Source organism: Neovison vison, chromosome 12 (assembly GCF_020171115.1).
Source record: "Neovison vison isolate M4711 chromosome 12, ASM_NN_V1, whole genome shotgun sequence".
Taxonomy (NCBI): domain Eukaryota; kingdom Metazoa; phylum Chordata; class Mammalia; order Carnivora; family Mustelidae; genus Neogale; species Neogale vison.
The window spans coordinates 38,703,706-38,730,682 of NC_058102.1; the positions used below are offsets into that span (position 1 = coordinate 38,703,706).

General features: G+C 36.9%; 1 protein-coding gene across 2 annotated transcripts in view; it reads right to left on the reverse strand.

The window, feature by feature from the left end:
- Positions 1–26,331, reverse strand: part of OTOGL (otogelin like) — a 129,255-nt gene extending 102,924 nt beyond the window's left edge. For both annotated transcript variants that reach the window (XM_044228295.1, XM_044228294.1), the window contains exons 1-10: positions 26,256–26,331; positions 25,127–25,166; positions 24,124–24,172; positions 19,503–19,569; positions 17,662–17,760; positions 15,922–16,076; positions 11,074–11,195; positions 7,635–7,840; positions 3,328–3,455; positions 2,857–2,963 (exon numbers count right to left, since the gene is read on the reverse strand). In XM_044228295.1, coding sequence (XP_044084230.1) covers positions 2,857–2,963; positions 3,328–3,455; positions 7,635–7,840; positions 11,074–11,195; positions 15,922–16,076; positions 17,662–17,760; positions 19,503–19,569; positions 24,124–24,172; positions 25,127–25,166; positions 26,256–26,331 — 1,049 coding nt within the window. The remainder of the gene's footprint in view (positions 1–2,856; positions 2,964–3,327; positions 3,456–7,634; positions 7,841–11,073; positions 11,196–15,921; positions 16,077–17,661; positions 17,761–19,502; positions 19,570–24,123; positions 24,173–25,126; positions 25,167–26,255) is intronic.
- Between the last annotated feature and the right edge of the window lie 646 nt (positions 26,332–26,977).

Sequence of the window (26,977 nt, forward strand, 5' to 3'; positions counted from 1 at the left end):
GGAATAGCAGTGGTGACAGTGGACATCCCTGGTGTACCGGAGGGGAAAAGCTCTCAGTTTTTCCCCTATGAGAATGATACTCTCTGTGGGTCTTTAATAGATGGTTTTTATGATAAGGGGTCAATTCCATTTACAATTACATCCAAAACCATAAGATACCTAGAAATAAATATAACCAAAGAGGCAAAGAATCTATACTCAGAAAATTATAGAATACTCATGAAAGAAATTGAGGAAGAAACAAAGAAATGGAAAAACCTTCCATGCTCATGGATTGGAAGAAGAAATAGTGTTAAAAAGTCTATGCTACCTAGAGCAATCTATACATTTAATGCAATCCCTATCAAAATACCATCAATTTTTTTTCTCAGAAATAGAACAAATAATCCTAAAATTTATATGGAACCAGAAAAGATCCCAAATAGCCAGAACAATGTTGAAAAAGAAAAACAAAGCAAGAGGCATCCCAATGGTGGGCTTCAAGCTCTATTACAAAGCTGTCATCATCAAGACAGTATGGTACTGGCACAAAAACAGACACATAGATCAATGGAACAGAATAGAGAGCCCAGAAATATACCCTCAACTCTATGGTCAACTAATCTTCTACAAAGCAAGGAAGAATGTCCAATGGGAATCAGTCTCTTCAACAAATGGTGTTGGGAAAATTGGACAGCCACATGCAGAACAATGAAACTGGACTATATCCTTACACCACACACAAAAATAGACTCAAAATGGATGAAAGACCTCAAAGAGAGATAGGAATCCATCAAAATCCTTGAGGAGAACACAGGTAGCAACCTCTTCAACCTCAGCTGCAGCAAATTCCTCCTAGGCACATCACCAAAGGCAAGGGAAACAAGGGCAAAAATGAACTATTGGCACTTCATCAAGATCAAAAGCTTTTGCACAGCAAAGGAAACAGTCAAGAAAACCAAAAGACAACTGACAGAATGGGAGAAGATATTCACAAATGAAATATCAGATAAAGGGCTGGTATCCAAAATCTATAAAGAACTTACCAAACTCAACACCCAAAGAACAAATAATCCAATCAAGAAAAGGACAGAAGACATGAACAGACATTTCTGGAAAGGAGACAACCAAATGGCCAATAGACACATGAAGAAATATACTCAACATCACTTGGCATCAGGGAAATACAGATCAAAACCACAATGAGATACCACCTCACACAAGTCAGAATGGCTAAAATTAACAAGTCAGGAAATGACAGATGCAGGCATAGATGTGCAGAAAGGGGAAACCTCCTACACTGTTGGTGGGAATGCAAGCTGGTGCAGCCACTCTGGAAGACAGCATGGAGGTTCCTCATAAAGTTGAAAATAGAGTCACCCTACAACCCAGCAATCTCACTACTGTGTATTTACCCAAAAGTTACAAATGTAGTGCTCCAAAGGGGCATGTGCATACCAATGTTTATAGCAGTAATGTCCACAATAGTCAAACTATGGAAAGAGCCTAGATTGACACACAGATGAATGGATAAAGAATATGTAGTATATATACATATATATGTGTATATATATATATACACACACACACACACACACACATATATATATATATATATATATATATATATATATATATACACGATAACTATGGATAACTATGCAGCCATCAAAAGAAATGAAATCTTGCCATTTATGCTGAGCAAAATAAACCAATCAGAGAAAGACAATTATATGATCTGATATGAGGAATTTGAGAGGCAGGGTGAGGGGTTGTTGGGGGTTAGGGAGGGAAAAAATGAAACAAGATGGGATCAGGAGGGAGACAAACCATTAGAGACTCAATATCATGAAACAAACTGAGGATTGCTGGGGGATGGGAGGATAAGGATAGGGTGGTGGGTTATGGACACGTGGGAGGGTATGTGCTATGGTGAGTGCTGTGAAGTGTGTAAGCCTGATGATTCACAGACCTGTACCCCTGGGGCAAATAATATATTATAGTAGTTATAGTTAGACTTGAAAGGCATATAAAAACATATATATCGGGCGCCCATGGCTCAGTGGGTTAAGCCTCTGCCTTCAGCTCAGGTCATGATCTCAGGGTCCTGGGATCGAGTCCCACATTGGGCTCCCTGCTCAGCAGGGAGCCTGCTTCCTCCTCTCTCTCTCTCTCTGCTTGCCTCTCTGCCTACTTGTGATCTCTCTCTGTCAAATAAATAAATAAAATCTTTTTTTTAAAAAAAAAAAAAGAATTGTCTTAAAAAATAAATATATATCATAAATTCATTTCTTTTACTATTTTGGTAACTCTATTTCAATATAGTTTTTTTGTGTGTCTGATTTTGTGCATTTCAAAACATTATTTTGAAAGGATTTATTGACATCTCCAAACTCCTGTAAGGCAACAGTGGAACGAACCATTTAAGAATTGCTGTGTTCTGTTCATGCTGCTTCTATAAACCACTTAGTCTGTACTTCTTATTATCCAGCAAGTTTTTTTTTTAATTTTTATTTTTTTATTTTTTTTTTCCAATTTATTTATTTTCAGAAAAACAGTATTCATTATTTTTTCACCACACCCAGTGCTCCATGCAAGCCATGCCCTCTCTAATACCCACCACCTGGTACCCCAACCTCCCACCCCACCCCCCGCCACTTCAAACCCCTCAGATTGTTTTTCAGAGTCCATAGTCTCTCATGGTTCACCTCCCCTTCCAATTTACCCAGCAAGCTTTTAACAGTTGTTAGTATGGTTTCTGTTTTACATTTCCATTATACTTTGTGAACTGCTGAGAGGGCTACGTTAGAGAAGAGGTGTTGGCTCTTCTTTTTGGACAAAGAGAATTCAATTACAAATGCTAATTATTTCACTTACTTGCAAAGATCATTAACACAGCTGGCAATATACAGATACGGATCAATATACTCATGGCAGCTCAGAAATGGGAACTGCAACAAAATCTGACACTTGAAGAAGATGGCCTGTGTGGGAGAGGATGGCAGTCAGCAGGACATATTTAATGATACAAGCGTACTCTCATTTTTTCTACTGATCTATTGGCAGGGCCTTCCCTTCTTACCAGGAAAGGGAAGGTGGTTTATCCTTCTCGGTTTTAACCACCATTTTTCTAACTACATGTTTGCACAAAGAGTCCTGCTCTCATGAAACTCATTACGTTCACAGTGTCTGAACTATCTTCAAGTTATTCCTGTTGCAGTTACATTCCCTGAATTTTACCAGGTTTAATTATGTCCTGTTTGCACCAAAACTGCTTAATATTCAATATGCAAATACAATGTATATGTATGATATCCAACAAGCCCAGGATTGCCACATCAAATTTACCTCAAATGCTGGCATTCCGCTGGAGCATGGATTTGGAAAGTCTGAAGGCATTGGTACACATTTGGTGTCATCAGGAATTTGCACCGACCAGCTATTTGCAAACATAGCAATGTCTTCTGTATAGTCCTCTATTTCACACACACATACACAAAATATATATGTGTGTATTAGCATCACTTTACACAAATACATTTCATCAACATATACTTCTTGGCCAAAAAGCTAAGTTCAATACCTTTATAAATACCAATGATTGTCAGTGATATCAGACTATACCATTACTTTAGTATAAAAACACCGCATTGAACAAAGTGTAAGTACCAAACAAAAGTTCATGTCATTGAAGGGAAAAAGCAAACATCACTGAAGCAACATAAAGAGGCACTGAAAGTGAATGGTACAACATACACACCAGTAAAGCTCTCATTAGCCTAAGGGTGTTGTAGAGAGGAGGAAATACACCTAAAACCAAGAAACGTTAAGTAAAAGTTTGGTATGAAATTTTTCTGACAGCCCTTTCATTATATTTAAGATTAGTCAGAACCTTGCTAAAATCAAGTTTCCATTTTTGAGGTACATCACAATAAAATATATATATAGTGACGATTTCAGAAGACAGCCACAAAAACAATGAAAGACTGGAGAAGACACTCAGAGAAGACCAAGAAGTAAATCCATTTCATCTGAATATGATCAACAGTGTTTCTAAACATGCTCAAGACAGTTAAAGAAGTGCAATACTATCCTAGTGCTGTGCAGAGGCAAGATTCAGGAGCTAATATACAGGCAGTGGCAGACAGATGGTTGGTGGTGAGCTTTCTGGGCTCTCTGTTTCAGATCAAGTTTCAATCATGTTAGCACCTGGCCTGAGAACAAGTTAAGGGCCTTGTGTGAAAATTAATCCTGCTCCCCCATTCAGCCAAATGTTGAATCTAGGGGCGCCTGGGTGGCTCAGTGGGTTCAAGCCTCTGCCTTCGGCTCAGGTCATGGTCCCAGGGTCCTGGGATCAAGCCCCACATCGGGCTCTCAGCTGAGCAGGGAACCTGCTCCCTCTTCACTCTCTGCCTGCTTCTCTGCCTACTTGTGATCTCTGTCTGTCAAATAAATAAATAAAATCTTTTTTTTTAAATACTATGTGAAGGCCCACTGATTTCAATATCTATGCACAAATTTTAATGTAACTAAACAACCTGGACATCCCCTTAGAGTTCACTTTAATCCCAGTTTATAGCTACATATTTATCTATTTTTATGACATCATAATAATAAAAGTCCCAAAAGCTGGCTATAATGAGACTTTAAATCTATATCGATTGGTTGTCTGGAAGACTGCAAAACTAAATTTAAAATGTTTCACATAATATATGCTACAAGTAAAGTGATTTCTTGTGCATACTGGAATGCTTTCTAAGAGTGAAAATGAGGCATTATTAATTACTATGTTGGGAAAAACAAGAGTAAGCCAGGGCATCTATTTTGATGTGTAGCTAGCTATAAACATGAATTATGGAACCAGAAGCTCATTGAGACAATCAATTAAAATATTTCTATATCCACGGAAATTCCGAAAAGCCTCATTTCTTTGTGAAGTCATCCCTGAAGAATAGAAATGCAGGGAGAAATACAATTTTAATCACTGTTAAGAAACTGTGCATTCAATGGCTTTCAATCAAACTACCTCAGTGCCTCTGATGTTTTATCTAATCAGCAAAGAACAGGCTGAGTTTCAAAAAATGCTAGGTAAGGGGTGCCTGGGTGGCTCAGTGGCTTGAGCCGCTGCCTTTGGCTCGGGTCATGATCTCAGGGTCCTGGGATCGAGTCCCGCATCGGGCTCTCTGTTTGGCAGGGAGCCTGCTTCCCTCTCTCTCTCTGCCTGTCTCTCCATCTACTTGTGATTTCTCTCTGTCAAATAAATAAATAAAATCTTAAAAAAAAAAAAAGAAAAGAAAAAAAAATGCTAGGTAATATGGCTAAAGCTAAAGGTAATACGGCTCAACGGTAGACATGTTCTTGCATTATTAGAATAGGAGAAAATTGGAGGGCAATTCTAGTCACATCCTTACAAGTTATTTTTATTATTATTATTATTATTACTCTGCTTCACACTGTGCACCAAATTAAACTATGAAAAATCTGAAATCTCTCTTTAGGCTCTTCTTACCAACTTTCCAGGGTCCTTTTTGAAAACCTTCTGCCAATTCAATCATAATTTAGTCCACTCGCCGCCTGCCGGTCCTCTCCACCCAGAATCTGCTAACACTCTTCTGCATGCCGCCCAGGTATCTCACCATTTTATCTTCCAGATTATCAAAGTCTGTCTGACCCTCAGCTCAAATCCTTACCTGAGTCCCTCTTCCTCTAGCAAGAGCAGATGCTTTGTTCAAGCCTCACCTCTGTACCATATTCCCCAGACAACCCGGGAGGAAGTTGCCCGCAACAGTTTTTTCTAACTCTAACACTGAGAACTGAATTGAGTATTATTTTCTTCATGAAGCTTTGACACCAAAGAAAAAGAAATCAATAACAAGCATCTGATTGATCTTCCTGAGTCCAAAACCCCACTTCCTAATAGAGTCTCAAGACTCCAAGTTTATGAATTCTGTCATTCTCAATATCCAAATGAAAACACTAGTTCATGATGATCTCAATACTGTACATCCATGTGGTGCTCACAGACTTTTGAACACTTTCACGTACATTTTCTCATTTGATGCTCAAAGGTTAGGAAGCTCCCAGGGTCTTTACTATTATCTTCATTTTACATAGGAAAAAAATCGACAGCTTGGAACCCTGTTCTGTACTCTCAGTGCTAGTAAACTAATCCTGATGATGCATTATCCATCTTGGGTAAAATGTTTGCATTTTAACAAGAGCCTCTTAAAACAATATCTTTAATCAAATGTTTTCCTATTAGCTCCATTCTAGGCTACTTGAGAACACCTGGAGATGATTATAAATTAGCTAAAACGTATTCAGTATTAATTATGTGCCAGACACTGGATTACATATTGTACATGGATTATCTCAGTTAATCTTGCAACTCTACACTATTATTGTCATAAACTAAGAAAGTTTAATATGTGGCAAAGAAGGATTTGAACCCCACAATCTGACTCCAGAACCCACCCTCTAAGTAGGACTTTCACTGTCTCTAAAAACACATAGGGTGACACTTCTCTGTGAATTGTATACTATAAAACATATATATGACATAGCATTTTTACAGGTTAAGTCAGTTTCTCACACATTCATCTAAGCATGGGATTGGAAGTCAGTAAGGTCTGTAATCCAACCCTGATAATACCATTTACAAGCTGTGTTGCATTGGGCACATCCCCTTGAGTCCTCATTGAACAATTAAGAAAATGCCAGCCACCTTACAGGATGATGTAAGTGTTGGGAATAATATAGCTACATGTTCATATTAACTGTTACTATAAATAGTATCAAGGTATATTGTTATTATTACTGACAACACTATGAACTCAGAATAATTATATCTCTATTTTACAGCTGAAAATAACTGAACATTAGAGAGATTAAACGAGTTCCCTCAAGTTACACAACATGTAAGCTTTGGAGGAAGATTCACAGTCTAGAGTGCTGATATTAAGAACAGTATTCTTTATCGGACCTTGAAATGTGGACCTAACTTGTAACTGTGTCCTGTGATTCTTATTCTGATTCCATTCCACACTAGTATCTAAACTGAAAGAGAACCCATTTTTAATGGCACACTGAGATTAGTTTCATGACTTAGTATAAGTAGATAAATGATGGTATGTACATCATTATACATGATAAAAAAAAAACCTTTCCAATTTTCATTCAGCTTTTATAAGTTCTGTTCACATTATTATCTTTACAAAATCATTATTTGGCAGTCAATGAATTCATTCCTATGAAGACTAGATGCAAAATATCTTTTGTCCAAAAGTAGATAAGTTTGTTTCAAATGGGTTTGAATCACTAAAAGATAAGCCCAGACAAGGGAGGAGTCAGTTTTGTTCACTGATGTATCCCCAAGCTCCTACAACAGGGTCGGACACAAAGTCAATGTTCATTTAATATTTGTTACATGAGTAAGACTTGTATCTTAATCTAGTAAATGTAAACTAGCTTATGGTTTTTGAAAATGACACAAACATGTTTCTATCCAATATTCACTTAAAATCACTATAGCAGGCAAGTGCTAGCTTCTAATTTTACCCAACCTGGGATAAGTTGCACTCTTCTGGATACAAATAGCTTGATCAGTGAATGAAGAGGACCACAGAAGTACCACACATTTCTTCCACTGCACTTACCTTGTTGAATGATAAAATCATCAGATTGAATATCATTGTAGTTTCCACATAAACCACACGATTTCCCTTTATGCTCCTGAGACAGTTTGAGGTAAATTCCAGATATTCCATCCCAAGCCAATGAAAAACCAAAGGTTGTTTTCACCAGAATATAGTCAGCTAGTTTCTCAATGAAAACCTGCCCAACAGTCTGAGGCAACGTTAAACTTGAAAAATAGAATAAAGGCAATTTAAGAGTTATGATGACGAATTCATTACACACGATAAATTTCTTTCTTCAAATGACTGAGAAGTAAATAAAATATCATTATTATTCAAAATTACTGAATGAACTATGCAGCTAGGTTTCCCAAGCAGCCATTACAGAGGAAATCTCAACATTTTGGAAAAATTCAATATCGAAATAAAAAGACAACCAAAATTGGTACCTGTTTTCCCCCCTGGTAAAGATTTTCTGCATATAATTGGATGTTTTATTCAACTGATAAAAAATACATTTCTGCTAAATATCAATGATTTTATAAAACTGGAAAATAACCTTGTCTATTTAGAATAATGAGAGCTTAAATGTATTTATTTTTATCTAGAGAGTACAAGATAAATCTAAAAATGCTGGACAGCAATTTTGAAGTAAGGAGAAACAATGGTGCAAATAGGTAAAAACACTGAGTTCAGACTTTGTCTAATTTTGTTTTAAACTTGCCTGTAAGGAAATAGGAGCTTCTATCCCCAAAATGTCACCTTGGCAGAAGTCATTGTTTTCCAAAAGAAAAACATCTGGGCATGATTAATTAGAATTTGTATTTTTAATGCTTCAAAGTACATTATTAGGAACATAAAATACTTTGCTCTACAGTATTACATAGGGGTAATAGTCAAATTTTTTAAATTGGATGAAATTAAGCCTATTTAAACAACAGTCACAGTGAATATTTAAATTCCTGTTCCAATGTCCAATCCTTCCACTTTTCACAAAGAAAGGAAGTGGGGAAAAGGAGAGACTTGAAGAAAACTAAGCAACTGGACATTTTAAAAGTACAGTAAATCACCTAAAATGCTTTTGAAAAGTCACTGATCTCCTTCCATCCATGAAAATTACAGAAAAGAGCAGGCACTAATAATTAAGAAAATGGAAGGAAAAAATATTTTTTATTAAAATAGCCATGCTATGTGAAACTTAAAAACTATGAGTGAGGAGGGAGGTTGGTTAGTATGTCCATACATTAAACACTTCAAATTAGTGAGTTCCTTTCAGAAAGAGTATGCTCCATGGAATAAAAATTATAAAATCAAACTTACTCATTAACAAAATGGTAATTCCCAAAGAAACAATTCAAAATATCTGCAACCACTTGTATAGAGCTGGTTGCAAATCACTTTTTATGCAGAATTAGTTGTAAGAATAAAAAAATAACTAAATTTTACCCTGAAGGACAAATATGACTGCAGCTATTACCATAACTTATTCTTATTAAAAATTATAAGCATGAGAAATTCCTATTAAATTCACAGTAAAAGTCTATATGAGTAATGTCACTTAAATTTGCAAGTTTATAAAAGCTATGCTTGAAAAAAGTAAATCACGTTTTATAAAGATATTTCTTTGCTACAGAATGTTAAGTGTATGGAGATACAGTTGTTCTGCTGTGGATATTTTTTGTTTTGGTCATTTATCATTTGATTCTTTCACAGCAAATTTGATGAAATACACAATTTTTGAAACTAGAAGATGCCTAACTATGATTATCCAGCTGTGTATGACATAAAAAGATGCTAGTAGAGATGGGGGATAATAGTAAAAATTACATTATCTACCAGAAATTTAAGAAAAACGCCATGTAACCTAGTCAGGAAACATTCACAATGCAAACTAAAATGAATGTACAAATTAATGCTGAAAATTATTCATGGATTCATATGTACCAAAACCCTTCATTTCACAGGCGAAAGAACCAAAGTCTAGAGAGGTAAGGTGCAATTTGCAGAGACTTGCACTTTTGATTTGATTTGATTTTGGCAAATATTTCTCTAACACCTGCTTTGAATTAGGCCCTAGGCCAGGTGCGGTATTATGATAAGCAACTTAGCTGAATAATAAGAAAACCATCCTCCTTCCCTCATACAAGTCATACAAATGGAATCGCTCATACAAATAGAAATCCTCGAAGAAATATTTTCTCTGAGATTTAACAAAGAGTCAGTATTCCTGAAAATCTACTTGAAAGGTGTTTTTTTTTTTGAAATGTGTTTTTGTTTTATAAGATATAATAATTTTTTTAAAGAGCTCATTGTGTTACCCCAAATCCCATATAAGGAATTCTAAATTACTATTTAAATTCAGCTCCAAAAAATACATATGCAGTTGCATTATTATCCCATTCAAAAGGCACAGGTATCTTTTCTAAGAAAATGAGAAGTACAGAACCCAAATGATCAAGAAAATAAGCCTGAGATTGGTGAGAGACTGTTTGGGGTCCCCTGACCGTGACAAAGCCTACGTCAGTGCTTGGCTGCCTGGTGCTTCATCCAAAACCCTTCATGCTATCACCTGCTGCCTCTTGAGGAGTCCAAACTGAGAAAAAGGTACACAGGTTGGTAAGACTGGAAAGAATCCCCAGGGTTCAAATGAATTCTAAATGACAGAACTGTTCCATCCCACATTTTACTTTTTCTGGCATAGCTCAGCCAAGAAATCTTAAAATTGACTAATTCTATATTTATTTAGATTCGAAGGTGGATTATTCCACAGTATTCCAACCTTACATATGGAAAACCTTTCTTCAAACTAATAAACACCCCCTTCCCCCAAACTCTCAGGCCTTATTCTTGGTAGCTAGGAAGGCAAAACTGGGCCTTTCTCTGATCTATTCGAGAAGGCCAGTTATTTATTGGCTCTGAATCTTTGTCAGAATACTAGCGGAAAGTCTCAAGTGACACCCAAGCCGCATTCGTACACATTTGGAAAAGACTTCCACAGGTTTAGTTATATTTTAAGTAACTGCGAAGGAAGAAAGGAAGGGAGGGGGGAAGGGGAGAAGGGAGAGAGGAAGTGGGGAGGGAGGAAGAAAAAGGGAGAAAGGGAAGATGCAAGAAAGAGAGAAGAGAAGATTTAAGAAAGAAGGCAAGTATAATTGAAGAGCTGAACTATTAAGATTTCTCCTGAATCTCCTTAGGAAAAAGATGTGATAATCTCATCTGTATCTGTGCAAACATAAGTGTATCCTACACAAACATTAGGGAGGTAAAACTGGTTAGGTTCTGGTCACCTGACCGGCCTCAGAGCTTGCTGAATTTTAATGTCTGTATGATAGAACTTTAAGGTCATTGGTTGACAGAAATCCTTTCTTCTACTCCCCATAATTCAATTTCAAACATGACATGTTTGGAAATTCTACCAGTCCATGGTGTTATTTTAATTATATCATTGATTATATCTTACCTGATTCCATCCTTTTTTATTTCATGCCCATAAATACGAATTTCCTCTTGGTCTGAAAAGAACAAGCTGATTGACCGGTAACAAGAATACACTGAACCATAGCACTTAGGGCTATTATGAACCTTGAAGGGGAGAAAAAATAGAAAGTGTTGGAACCAGCAAGATATGTAGGCCTTCATTTGAGTTCCCAAAGTCACAATGTCTGTTTACAGTTCTATGGCACTGTTAGACCAATGCCACTTTACAAAATTACAAACATTTAGGATTTTCAAGAGAAAAAAAAAGATTTATCAAAGAAATTGGACAACAAAATTAACTTTTTAAAGTACAAGATAATTCAGCATTTTTTTAAAAGATGTTATTTATTTATTTGACAATAGAGATCACAGGTAGGCAGAGAGACAGGCAGGCAAAGAGAGAGGAGGAAGCAGGCTCCCTGCTGAGCAGAGTCCCATGTGGGGCTCCATCTCAGGACCCTGGAACCAGGACCTGACCAGGACCTGAGCTGAAGGCAGAGGCTTTAACCCACTGAGCCACCCAGGCGCCCCTCAGCATATAAATGAGCTAAATCTTTACATGTTGAGTCTCAACATTCTTTTTTTCTCTTTCAAGGTTTTATTTAAATTCAAGTTAGTTCACGTACAGTATAGTATTGGTTTCAGAGGTAGAATTTAGTGATTCATCAGTTGCATACAACACCCAGTGCTCATGACTTCAAGTGCCCTCCTTAATGTCCATCACCCAATTACCCCACCCCCACCCACCTCCCCTCCAACAACCCTCAGTTTGTTCCCTATAGTTAAGAGTCTCTTATGGTTTGCCTCCTTCTCTGTCTTAATCTTATTCTATTTTTCTTTTCCTTCTCTTATGTCCATCTGTTTTGTTTCTTAAATTCCACATATGAGTGAAATCATATGGTATATGTCTTTCTCTGACTGACTTATTTTAAAGGTATCTGGTATGCACTAGAAAAAAACTAATTCTGACAGGAAGACAGTAGAGCACCACAAAGAAACACATTTGTAGTTTTCGTGTCCATGTCACGTTAGAGACTCATGAAATGGAGCTCTATACAATGCAATACCTGGAGGTCGCAAAAGTGACTAAGAACCTCACTAAAAATAAAATTGCTCTAAAAATAAAATAATATTTTAGGAAAGACAAAGATTACTTCTCAAAATTTGATGGGAAATTTAGTTTAGGGAAAGAAAGAAAAAGGAAGGGAAGGGAAGGAAGAAGGGAGGGAGGGAGGAAGAAAAAAAGAAAAAGAGAATAAAGAAAACAAGAAGAGAAGAAAGGAGAAGAATGAAAGATTATCTTACTCTATTCCAAAGTTAATTTCAAGGGTTCAAAAAGTAAAGTATAAATATCTGACCATATTGAGAAGAAATTTATGGAGCTGAAGAGTTTAAAGAAAAAAAATTAGTGATTAGAGTATAAAAGTGTCACAAACAAACAAAAAGGGGGATAACTGTATAGATAATAACTCTATACAAATGCACAAAGAGGAGAAACAAAATAATAATGAACTACTGGGCTCAGGTCTTAATAATATTTATATGAATTCATATATACATACATATATGTGTAATATGTAAATCACAATAATAAACCACATATCATTTAACCTGAGATGACAATACAACTCTGTAAAGAAGAGGGAAGGAGTGTGTGTGTGTGTGTGTGTGTGTGTGTGTGTATGTTAGGGGTAGGAAGGGTGACATAACAAAGATGATTCCATCTTCTGTAGTAGGAAATGACTGAGTAAGGCTTAACTTGAAAGATAAATAAATAATAGCATATTTGGGCATGTAATGTAAAAGCCAGAAGAAATAGTTTAAGGAGTTGAAGCAATTGCCTTTGGGAGACAGATTTTAGCTTAGGTTAGAGTGAAAGCAAGCATGCTTCACATGCTTTAGATAAATTTTTAAAACTATGTACAGGTATTATTTTCATAAAAGTAAAATTAAGTTAAAAAAGAAAATGATCAGGAATAGAAAAGGATATATGCATAAAGATGTTGATCAATGTATGTATTAAAAGACTGAAAAGGGGTGCCTGGGTGGCTCAGTGGGTTAAAGCTTCTGCCTTCGGCTCAGGTCATGATCCCAGGGTCCTGGGATTAAGCCCTGCATTGGGTTGTCTGCTTAGCAGGGTGCCTGCTTCCTCCCCTTCTCTCTCTGCCTGCCTCTCTGCCTACTTGTGATCTCTCTCTCTTTCAAATAAATAAATAAATAAATAAAATCTTTTTAAAAAAAAGACAAAATATTTTTTAAAATCTAAATTTCTAAAACGGCATAAGTAAAGATTTTGAATATTCCATAAATTTGAACAAAGATAGCTAATAAAATTTTGGTTTTTCAAGAATATTGGACATGGAAGAAAGTTCTTAACATAATTACCAGGTGAAAATCTCAGACAGAAAATTATACATAGTCGGATTTCAAGATTATAAATGTGTTTAAAATTCAGAGAAAAAAGAGTAGAAGAAAATATGTGAAGCCATTAGCAGTGCTAACTCTATTTTTAAATTTTTATTTAAATTTAGTTAGTTAACATACATGGTAGTATTGGTTCTAGGAGTAGAATTTAGTGATTCTTCACTTACATACAACACTCAGTGCTCATCATGCCAAACGCCCGCTTTTGTAGACATCAACCCTCTAGACCATCCCCACCCTCCTCTAACAATCCTCAGTCTGTTCTCTAACCTTAAGAGTCTATTATGATTTGCACCCCTCGCTCTCTTTTTCCCCCCTCCCACATGTTCATCTGTTTGTTTCTCAAATTCCACATATGAGTGGAATCATGTGGTATTTGTCTTTCTCTAACTGACTGACTTTGCTTAGCATATTCCTCTCTATCTTCACCCATGTCATTGCAAATGGCAAGATTTCATTCTTTCCGATGGCTGAGTGATATCCTGGAAAACAATATGCAGGGTCCCCAAAAAGTTAAAAATAGAACTATCCTATGACCCAGTAATTGCACTAGTAGGTATTTACCCAAAGAATACAAAAATACAGTTTCAAAGGGATACATGCAGCCTGATGTTTATAGCAGCATTATCTACATGAGCCAAAGGATGGAGAGAGCCCAAATGGCCATCGGCTGCAGTCTATATTGCAGTAGTTCAAACACTATTTTTATAGACTTCTCTGAAATTTTTAAAATTTTCTACAAGAAAAGTGAACTATTTCAAGAAGTATAAATGACACACGAGAATTTTCTTGTAAAAGATTAGACTAACTTTTGAGTAAAACCACTTACATGTCATCTTATAACTCGTAGCTTGTTAAGAGGTTTAAATTTATCAAAGGTGAGAACAGGGACACCTGGAAAGCTCAGTCGGTTACGTATCTGCCTTAGGCACAGGTCATGATCTCAGGGTCCTGGGATCAAGCCCCACATTGGCATCCTCCTTAGCGGGGGGTGGGGGGGTGTCTACTTTTCCCTTCTCTCTGCCCCCTCCCCAACTTGTGTTCTCTCTCTCTCAAATAAATAAATAAATAAAATCAAAAGAAAGAAAGAAAGAAAGAAAGAAAGGTGGATAAACTATTTCCATAATCAGGGGAAAGATGACATTTAAAATGAATGGATTTGTTGCCTAGAAAGAAAATTCCACCAGCTAAAACAGAGCCAAGTAGAAACAAAATTAGCTCTGGGAGCACAGTTCAGCATTGTGTGCTATTATCAAAGGATAGATTATCTAGTTGACACTTTATTCTTCAGAAGGGTGAGACCCTGGACAAGAACATTTCAATGAGGGAGTCAGAAGGTGTTTGAGTGATAAACCCAGTGAGAGAGTGGAGGAGAAACAGACAATAAGTGGCTGAAAACAGGAGCCCTGTAAATACTGAAGATGCTTGCCACTGACTTCCCTATCTAAAGACACAGAGGATTTTTTTATCTTTATGCCTCATAAGTTAACTTTCAGTAGACCTCATTTCCTTTCTGGGTCACAAGGCTTTTGTTGCTCTTAAAAAACTTCAAAGCCTACTTTTTAAAATGTGCACCACCTAGGAGAGAAGAATTTAGGCAGCTTCAATTTAAGTTAGAAGGGAAAAAGAAAACAGAGGTTTGAACAAATGATGCCTATGGAGAGTTCTAGCTTTTGAACAGGATAGCACAGCTGTCTCATGACTCTGCTTGGAGACAGCTAGAAAGTCAGGGCAAGAGAGTGAGACAAGGAAAGAGTCCTGACTTTTTTACTTCAACAGAGCCACTCTGCAGCTTGCATTCTGAGCAGTCTCTTAGGAATTCTTCCAAATCAAGAGTTCAGCTAAACACTATCTCTCTGCACTCAATTATACAGTATGAACCAACCTAGTAAGTGCCTGCCTCTATGTCCTTAGGCCTTGCTTCTGTACTCCATTTCCTGAATGCCAGCCTCTGATCACACTAAGGGGTGCCTTCAAAAAAAAATTAATCTGGGGGAATATCACAATGGTAGCATCAGGAAAGAAATCTGTATGAGCAATTTGGTTAGCATCCAAACCCACGCCCTCTTCAAAATGTTTGAATACAATCTGAATAATGGGGATATGAACCAGAAGTGATATTATGACATTGTAATATAAACATTTTGCATTCCTATAACTCTCTCCCACACGGATCCAAACCCTTCTTCTCCCAATCCAAAGCTCCATCTCAATAAGATAGACTCAATTTAGCTACAAATTGGGTCCATCCCATTAAAAACGAATCCTTCTCCTTCCCCAGTCAGAGCCCCAAGTATTTGCACTATGATTACTATATATTTTCCATCATTTGTGCATACCTTTAAAAATATAAACTTTGCCAGGAAAAAAAAAATCTTTAAGTTAATTATGCCCTAGGATCACCTACCCATACAGTGTACTGAGGCTCCAAATTACCACAGTCCTTTGCAAAAATGTAAGAACAGTTTCCTGGGAAATAATAGTAAATGCCATCAAAAGTTTCAAAGTGGTACTGTCCCCAGGTTTTGCAAATCCCATCTCTGCCATTGCCCATGTTTGGCACTGAAAAGAAATAAGACAATATTTAATTGAATAAAAGAAATTATATCCTGTTTCTGGCAAGGTTCAGTTATGGTAGGTGATTCCAATTTTCATGAAAATAAATATTTTCTTCTTTGGTGGTCAATATCACAGAAAGAAACAACCAATATAAAATTTTCAGTTGTTCTCAAAACTATTAAACTCTCCTAAAGGAAAACATGGTTTCCAAGTGGCTTTGAAGAAAGGTTTTGTGTTAGAAACGTCTTTAAATTTTGCTTCCAGAAGAAGACTAGAAGAAGTGAATAGTAAGGAAAATGATACAGTAAAAGAAGGTAATAGAGATAAAACAAACACAGTGGCTTAGAAAAGAAAGAAATGTTACCACCGAGTGCTCTAAATATTTGCATAAGCAGCAGTAGAGTGTTCCAGACTCTGCAATTCTTTCAAAAATATCTCAATAGTATTCACAGAGAAAAATAACCACGACAAAAGAAAGATCATGTTTATATGCCTGAGACCTTGGGATGGGGAGCATTAGTCATCCAAAGGATGCTGGAATTTAGGAATTCATAGCCTTAAACTGGCCAAATGTCAAACAATATTCATCTTAAATCATACAACTTCATTTCATATTTCCTTTGTGACTACCTCCCTTCTTCCCTTTGTGGATAACCCTATATTCTATATTAACTTTCTAGGTCCTTCCCTTTAGAATAATATGGAAATCAATGACCTTCACCAAGCACTCAATATAAAACATTTTAATGCACACTGCTGTAGGGAGCACAGAGATAAGGCACAATCATTGCCTTTCTTTCTTTCTTTTTTTTTTTTTTTGTGATTTTACCTAAATTTTTTTAGCCTTGACCAACAATGTCCTTTTCAGGAAAAAACAGAGCAATTCATTGTTCAGTCTTCTCTGACAGTATGCCTTACCTCCGTTGCAGATTTTCACAGGATCTTGTACTTTCCTTTATAGCATGTGGTTTAAGTATAATGAATATGTATCTCTTATGCATTGTTCCTTTTTCTAGACTGTAACCTCCCAGAGGGCCGAAGCATGTCTATATTACTCACTATTGTATCCCCAGTGGCAGGTCTGGGATTTAGTAGGTACTCCATGAATACTTATTAAACAAATTAATATTTATCCTTACTGAGGTAGGAACCTATCCCAGACAATGTGGTTAAAAATGTTTTAAAGAACCCTCTGCCTTTGAAGAACTCTCAAAACTGTGTCTATTTTATATACAGAATGTCCAATTAATTCAAAGTAAGAAAAAGAGTGGCTCCAAATAATAAGTCTAATTTATAAAGCAGAAACAGAAACAAGTAAAAACCTGGTTTAATGGACTGATATCATCCATCCATGAAATGGAAAAAAAAAAAAAAAACAAACCTGAGGAAGTAGTAGAGATCAGTGAGAAGGGAAAGTGGACACATGCATTTTCTTTTACATTATTTCTAAATTGTCTGAATGAATTAGGGACACAAGTTAATGCATAATACGATTGCCTCAACTCCCAGTGCATGAACACTGATGTAGCCAATTACACCTTAAAGTTCTCCCTGACTTATAATTCTCTCAAGTAGCCCTGAAACTTACCAATCTGGCACCGTGTCCCAAGTGCCTGAAATATTTGACAGTCACATGTACCAGTCTTAGAACAGAAAGCTCCATTAAGGCATTCATGAGGACAAGAACCTGAAGGACCAAAAAAAAAAAAGTTATCTTCTGGTGTGCATCAGTTCTTATAAACATAATATGTCAAGATTTAGCTTGGAATAACTGTAACCATTATTAATTCAAACAGAACCCTGGGCTTCTTGCCTTGATGAGCTAAAGAATTAAGCCCATCGAGTCTCTATCTAGTTCATTTCATTATGTGTGCTGTGAAACAAGAAAGACAAGCTTTCACATCTCAGACTACCCTGAGAGCAAAGGTTAGCTTCCTTCAAGCAATTGAAAGGTCAAGTTCCCATGTAAGGAATCCCTGTCCCAGATGATGAGAACCAGAAATGAACAAGCTGCAGAAGATTCCATTGACGGAGTTTGGCTCGGCTGCACGTCCAAAGGGTTCCATCTCCAGGAATGAGTGTTGTCTTAAAGAAGTGTCCATTGTTAGCTCAGGGAATCAGACAAAGTATTAAAAAAACTCAAACAGAAACTCTGATTTCTGAGAAGAAGAATTAAACATTTTGTTTATTAATATGTAAAGTATTATTTGTCTCAAGGGTACAGGTCTGTGAATCATCAGTCTTATAACGATTCACAGCACTACCCATACCATACACCCTCCCCAATGAAGAATAAAACATTTCATTCGAAGTGTGTGTGTTAATTAATCTTCAGGCTCCATTACAAATAATACATTCTTTCTGACCCATACTTAATTTTAATGGGATCTAAACCAAAGTCATGGCCAGCCATCACCAAAAATATTCTTTTTCGCGGAAACAAACACTGCCCCAAAGGATTCTGTTGAAAGAGGAAGCAAGAAACCATGAGCTTCTGAGTAAGTTTTGAAAATGCAAATGAACCACAGTGAAAACTTTTCCTCTAATAAGGAGAGAGGACAAGGCAAATTTCAAACAGGAAGAATTTAAGTAACACATCAAGAGAATGAGAACACATCTTCGAGTCACCACAAAGTGGTACCTCTTTGGACTACGTTAAGGTCGTGGAAGACAGTTAACTAGCTGAGATGATTAAACCCAATTCTGCCCAAGTCAAGAATTAGAAAACGCCATTGTCTTTCTACCTTTAAGATCCACTGAGCTAAAATACCTCTTTACATTGAAACACCTACAACTCTCTAAGGACATCTTAACTGAGGAAAAATGAGTTGTTTCAATTTTGATCATCAATACAGGTAAAAATTTATGTTTTTCACAAATTTAAGTGAAGTTTCTTCCCCTTTAAATTTTATCTTAGATCGCAATCTTACACTTTTTACAATAAATAAACAAATGCCTAAACACCTAGACAAACACATGTATCTCTTTCAAAAATTTATCTACGAGCCCTGTTTATTCTCCTGAAAACAACTATCAATCCAAAACTAGCCAGGAATTGCTATATTTTGAGTAAAATGAAAAAATTGAATTAAAGTTCAAGTTCTCATCAGCACTCTGCTTAATGAAAATGGGAAATGGGTAAGTAAAAGAAGGAGGCCAAGGAAACAAGGAGCCAGGAAATGATGCAGAAAAAAATTGTTTGATACCCAGATACTTTCTGATCATGGATTTATCAGTCTACTTTAATTGTTTAACTCTGCTTCTTTCCAAACGTAATTCAAATTTCTATATGAAGTGAACATAACTGTTCCCATTATTACCACCCTGGCTCAGTTTCCTCCTTGCATTAAATGGCAATAGTTAATTCAACATATCCCTCAAAGGGGACTTTCAAGAAAGCAAATACAAAAACAAAGGTGTGACACCGACCTTTTATTTTGCTCTCACCCCAATTAATAGCTTCATGGAAGAAATATCTTGAAGACGTTGCTTCCAACTTTGAAAAACAGAAATAAGAATTCAAGACAGTTAAATTATTTAATTCAAGCCCAATAAGCAATCAGGAAGTCTGGGAAATAGCTATAGATACAGAAATTATGAATCGTTGACTCTATTTTGTTGGCTTCTGGAAGCAACAAAGGAGACTCTCAGAAGAACCCTTCGTGGTTAGAGGACAGGACCTCAAGGTTTGGTTTTGCCTCTTACCTGACTTTGATGAGTCTCTTTCCTCTCTGAGCTCTTTCTTCTCCTGCCTCCCTGTCCTCCTTGAAAAAGAACCTGGGTGGAGTCTAATCTTTACATTAACTGACTGCTTTGCCTACAGAAGAAGCTCTTCTCTGATATTTCCAAGCACAGATGGGGCTGGAGAAAACACATGGGGCTGATGGACCAACAGACGGGGACGCCACACTGCCTGCAGAGCCATCTGTGAGGACACCAACCACAGAAGCTTCTGCTGCTACAGAGAGAGTGTCCCCCCTCAGTCTCCAAAGAACTGACACTTTGAAGTCCGTAGAATATTCAAATGTATCTTTTTATAGATTTCCCACCACTTTAGGGTAATGGTTAAGAGTATGAATTATGGGATCAGAGAAACCTGGTTGAGAGTCCTAAGTCTTCCAGTCCATATTCTTAGACAAGTTCCCTAAACTCTTAACAAAAAGAAGTTTTCTAACCTTTTAGCACCTTCTTTCATTGTCTGTAAAATGGGAATGGTGGGTACCTACTTAATTGTGCAGTTATGACAATAAATTCAAAAAATGTATGTAAAATTTCTGGTGTAGTGCCTCACATAGAAAGAATGAGCAATAAAGATATTTATATTAATCTAAGCAGTCCTGACAAACCTTAAGATTTTTGGAAGTCAGTAGAGCTTACTAGCAAATAACTGTGGATTACTGAAACTAATTAATTAAGGATTTTTATTCAAACTCAGTGATAATTTAGCGTACGGCCTAAAGCAATGTCCTTTCAAATAGGATTTCTATGTTCATCAGAAGAACATACACTCCCAAAGCCTGCCATGTAATTGTCAAATTGAGTACCAGATGTTGTCAGAAAAATCTGGAAAGGGTGAAGACAAGAAAAGAGCGGTGATAGGGAATGTGACTTCAGGTCCAAAGTCCTACCTCAACAAATCCCAGTCTCCTTTCCACACACAGAGCTTTATTTTAGTATTTTCCAGCGAAGTAGTTTTTCTTTTAATAGCCAAACCTGCTCCAAATCAGAGAAGAGGACTTCCACACTTCCTCTCAACTTGAACACTCCTTTCTAAACTCCTTGCTTGATACTATGCCTCCAAATTCACTGTTTCCTGTTCTTATTTCTCCCAGGTTTCATCCTCACTGCTCAATTTCTCCTTTCTGCTTTTGCCTTTGTCTTCAAATTAAGTTAAACTCACAACAGTCTCTGACTTTGATTCCCCAAGACAGCAAATATTATCTTGTCTGTAGCCATCTTGTTTCCAACTGCCTACCTCTAGCACAGCCACCAATAATCCTGGGCACCAAAATCTGACTTCAGCTCCAGTGAATTATCTGCGATGCTCACTAAAAGTGTATAGTGGGTTCAACTCTGCCTCAGACAGGCTTATAACCTTGAACAAACTGTTTAACCTATGCAGCCTCAGTTCCCAATCTATAAAATGGAATAAGAGTATAACTGTATTCAATGAAATGGAGAGAGTAAAGCCCCAATAGTAGAGCTGGGCACACAACAAGGGTTGTAAATGTTACCTAATTTAATTATTAGGCAAAAACTGAATACATCAGACAAGAATAGACCAAGACTAGAAATATAATTTTTTTGACCCAACTCAGGCTACACCTCCATGGAAAGGACAATTGCTCCACATACCAGCCTTCTGGCCACGGAAGCATCCTAGTTACCTTGGCAACCTAATGACCACATGTTTCATGCATCATTCCACATTTCACCAATACTAACACAAGACCCATACAGAGCTTTTATTTTTTTAACCAACCTGAACTTATAATGGCATCTTACATTTATAATTGGGAACACTTTTGTTTTTGAGTCATATAAATAACGGCAATTAATGGCATCTTAGATACGATGAACAAGCTACACAGAATTAGTTTTTTTACTTGCCTACCTTCACGAGGCATTGAGTATCTAGGCAATAAGCACCATTATTCATTTTATGTCTCTAGCACCATCTCTTGAATGTCGTCAACAAATACCAACTGAGTTGAATTTAGGCATTATTCAAATAGGAATAATCTGCCTGCCAAGCCTGTTCAGAACTGTGACTATAATAGATTCTCCTGAATCTCCCTCCGCATCCTCTCAGCCCACCTGCATCTGGGTTTCTGTGCACATCAAGACCCTTCAGCTTCAAGCACTGGTTTCTTTCTGTTTTTGCCCCAGGGCAAAATCCAAGTAGGAGAGACCACAGAAAACAGCTTCAAGCACTGGTTTCTTTCTGTTTCTGCCTCAGGGCAAAATCCAAGTAGGAGAGACCACAGAAAACGCCTCCCTGGGGATAAAAGGTCTCCCAAAGGCCACACCTCAATCAAGGAGAGACAGGAATCAGTAGATAAGTACGGGCAACTTCCCCCATTCCTTGGAGAAACAATTCCACAACTCATTCTACACAGCTCCTCAGCCCCCCCCCCACCAAGACTGAGCCTCAGGAGCCCTCCTCAACATACTCTCTAAGATTTGCTCCCTTCCTGGTCTCACTTTTCTATCCCCCACCAAATAAATTAGGGGCACCTTAGTCTGCCGGAGCTCCTGCTTTTAGGAGACAAAGTTTGAAATGTAACCCAAATGCAAAAGAATTCCAGGCAGTGGGTGCCTACATTCACATAATCGATAAAAAGGTGACAGCCCATTCTTCCTCCTTGCTGATAACATCTCCACAGGACGGTGAGAAGCACAGAGAAACCGTCTCCAGGTGAGAAATCTAGAGAAAAATGTGTGTGGCACAGAAATACACCACAGGCAGGGGTCCGTGTCTCCCCTTTCTTGGCTCATTGTGTATCTCATCGTCAGCATATCTGAACCCTTACTTGCACAGATGTCCCTCCACCAATGCTCCGTCTTGCTAGAGCAGGAGTCGTGAATCAGCGGACAAGAATGGCCTTATGACAGATGAGATCCTAAACAGTGCAGTGTGAGATTATGACCTCACTGCCTTTCTTCTTCAGCGTTTCTTCTTTTAAAACCTGTTCAGATATTACATAATGTTGGTGCATGTTCTCTAGCTGCAGGACATTGGGGAGCCAGTGTACGTGGCCTGTTCTTCACTCTCTCTAAAAGGGAACTCAGGACAAGGTAAGTGTGTTCTTCACCTACTAACCAAAGTTACCTCTGTTGGGGTAAATGAGACAAATTCTAGAAATATCTAAATGGACAACAGTATAACCCCATCCAGAGGTCACTTTATGTGACAACTTTGGGATATATTTCACGGATTTTGACACTGGTGGGCTCACCTAAATGCAGTTTCTTCAAAATTGGATTTTCTACTAGAGTCATGCTGATGTCTTCTTGTGGATAACATGGTCAACTGACAAACATGTAGTTAAATTTCTCAGAGAAAAGCCATTTTAACCACTTCACATGATACATAAGTACTTACATACACAAAACACTTTTTAAGGAAAATTTTAAAAAAGTGTTTCCATTCCAGGCTTTTGCTTAAGTACAAAAAAAATTCTATTGTGAATAAGAATAAATTAGTTCTGTCCTCTAAACTGTCAAATCCATCTTCTTCATTTCTGTTTAATTAACACCAAAAATATAAAAATTCAGGCCTTTACCAGAAAATACTAGCAGCATGGATTGCAGTTCAGGATTTGACAAAGGCCTCCTTAAATACATAAGCCATTTGTTATATAAATACCCACATCACATTACTTGCCCACACGCATCTTTAAGTTAGGATTCTCTATTTTCCCAACTGTTTTTTACAGACAAATATATTTTTTAAACCACCTCTTTGAACATTCCAGTCAGAGTTTGAAAATATTGCAATTATGTTATCCAACATCCCTTATTGAAGGGGACCTGGCCAAAAGGGCCTTCTTGGATTCAGGGCTACACGTCTCTCCAAAAATAAAGATCGCCTCCCCCAAAGTGTCTCTCACTAAGATTTGTCAGACACTAACAGAGCTGTCTGTCAGGACACCAGGCCACCTTCGACACCCTTTTGCACCATATATACCTTTCTCTGCCCCTTTTTACCTGTGTTTGTTCGGCTGTCATTGCTCTGATATCCCGCTTAATTTTTAAACCAATTAAAAATTTCTGGCAAGTTGATGACATTGAATCTCCCACACACTGTGAGCCTATTGGTAGGTAACGGAGGTGAACAGCAAAAAAACACTCGAGCAAAAAGTTAATGTGAACGGAGCATGGATTTGAGGGTTGCAGAAAAGCAGTGGAGTTACTCTGCCTCTTCTCCTTCCTGTCTTGTTTTTAGCATTTATTCCCCTTCACAAAGGCCTCATTGTTGAAGTGACAGCGGAGTCCCAAAGCAGAATGGATTATTTCTCTGCCTCTCTCCATCAGAGGCATAACCTACCTGTGCTGCTAAAAGAGCTCTTTTCTGTCGATTTTCATTAAACCCGTTTCTGGAAGAAAACAAAAAGAACTTGTATAGTCAAAGGCCCCTAGGCAACCTGAACAAGCCTTTCCCAGGAGAGAGCTGATGTTTTCCTCCTGATTTCCATCACTTTATCAAAGAGGTCTTTCTTGGTTTAACATTTAAAAGGTCCCCCTCCCCTCTTGGAGGGGTTACGTTTGGGTGGCGGTGCTGTCTCATTTTACAAAATTCAAGAGTGTCCCCAGATCTCTCCAATCTCTGATGTACACTGAATTTTAGGAAGGAACTTCAAGACAGAGAAATAAACAAAATCTTGTAATATTGTAGCACTGACACACACGGTATTTTCTCCACATTACTTTATAAAACTGCGGAGGTATATATTTGCCAGGAGCACATAAACTTTTTCCAAAGATAATACTTCTCTCCCTTTCCATGTCATAAAGCACAGATTAACGTTAATGTGAATAAGCACACAAATTGTGATCTATCAAAATCAAATGATAAATGGAATTCTGCTTTTCATTAAGCAGATCAGTTAAGTCCAAAAATGATTTTCATTATTTAGTGCTAAAACAATTTTATTGTTTTATCATCAAAAATTGCTTTATGTTAAGATATAGCACATTTATAATAAATAATGTATATTAAAAATAACAATATAAAAGGGGAGATTACCCAACATAGCATCTTTATAAATCACTGAAGTGAAATTAACATCTCCTTAGTATCTATAGTCATTAGACACCACCAAGAACTCATTTTGTAATTAAACTAAAAAGAAATATTTTTTTCATCATAAATAAGGAAATGAATGGCTGATAATCTTTAATTTTTGGAACTGCTTTTAAAGAACACATCTCATACCTTTACTTTGTAAAATATCTATTTTTTTTCAAAAGCAGATACATTTATCCACTGAGCTATGCTCATTCCCATTAACCTTATGTTTTAGAGGACAGAAAGAACAAGAAACACTCACTTTGATACTTTCGTCAAGATGGATGATCCGCAAATATATCCTGCCAGAGATAAATATGTAGAGATAAGAATGGGGAAAAAATTATTCGGATATCTTGGTCTCATGCTCTGGTTGTTAAACAGATTATTTTAACCTAGATTCTAAAATATAGACTGAACTTTGCTATGAGTTAGTTTGCATTTCCTAGTGGATTTTGAGCAGCCAATTCCCTGTGAGATATTAGAGGGATAATCTGTTAATCTGGATAGAAGGAACAGGGTACCTAGAGCCACAGAGACATAATACAGTGGAAGGAGCACTAAAATTGGAGTCAGAGATTCAAGTTTTAGTCTCAGTCCTACCATTTAGTAAATGCCAAGGTTAAGCAAGCTAGCAAACACATCAAAAAATGATGGTAGAGGACAAGTGTATCTTGAAACTCCCCTCCAGTTCTCAATGCTCTATGACATTTTTTCCCTGGAATTTCAGTCACTACAAGGACTGGAAGATGGGGACCATGACCTTGCTAGTCTTCCATTTTAGTAACTTCTCCCACTTCTCCTACAAGCTCCAAAATATATAGCTCTTTTCAGGGATTAAAAACTAACAAGTGAATGTAAATAAATGCTTTCCCCATGAGAATATTTTATAAACATTAATTTATAAGTAAAATTGCCATCAAAAATAATTGAAAACAATTCTTAGCCCTAAAAAAATAAAGCCCTTCTTACAAACAAGTTTTTACCATTCTCCTTTCAGTTCATGCATGAAGAAAATTTAAGTACTCAATTTCTCTTAATTTATTATAAAATTCAAATGTTTAAGTTATACAGAAAACTACTATAAATTATCTTTTAGAAAAGAAGAAATTAGAATCAGAGTTTCTTCCAGTATAGTTGCCTAGCATGATAAAATCCGAATTTTAAGATTTGAAGACTCAAAAAATGAAAACTGAAGTCCCAAATCATCTACCTTACTACGAATTTTCAAAAAGGTGGTCCATGTGTCATTTAGTATATATCCCTTCTAATGACTCCAAAGTGCTCTTCTTATCAGTTGCAAGAGAGACTAAAATATAATAAAATCTTTATAAATAAATAAATAAGAAAAATACAATAAAATAAGGTTAGAATTTCATATAGGTTCTTACCTTGTAATGAAAACAGTATATGAAGCAAGAATACACTCCGAGGTATCATTAAATTGAGTTGCCTCACAATGTTCATTTCAGTGGAGCCTTTCTCCCTGAAATGCAACCAAATTGTTGGTCTTTATTATGATGGCATCTTAGGAGTATGTGTATGTGCAGAGGGCTTAAATTCTTATAAATACAGCTTCATAGTAAAGCAATTTGAAAAGAAATTCCAGTCTTTCTAACTACATACAGCATCTGAAGCTTTACAGGTTGCAGGCAAGCCTTTGGCTGAGTGTCTCATTAGTGATGCATGGCAGCTGCCTACCTAAGCCCGGATCAGTTACACCCTACCCCACTCCTGCACATCACGCACCTTTTTAGTCTATACTAGCCCTTTACAACTTCTAGAGACAGCTGCATCCAAAATACAAAAAGTCTGTTGTTATCTCCTAATGTCACAGAAGATAACCATGATTGCTAGTTGTTGGTATATTATCTGTGTTTTATTCATAAAATGATTACCTGTCTTTTGAAAAAAGGTGAAATAAAATTCTATCAATCATTTTTAGAATGTCCAGATGTTCCCATTCCTTTTTCTTTAGAAATTAAAAGTAAACTAGGATTATGTGTGTATAGTTTCAGTGCAAGTCCCATTACAGTGTAGTTTAAGTTGACATATTCCTGGGCCCACACATCTTCCTGTGAAACATTCTGCAACACAAGTAGAAAATAACACA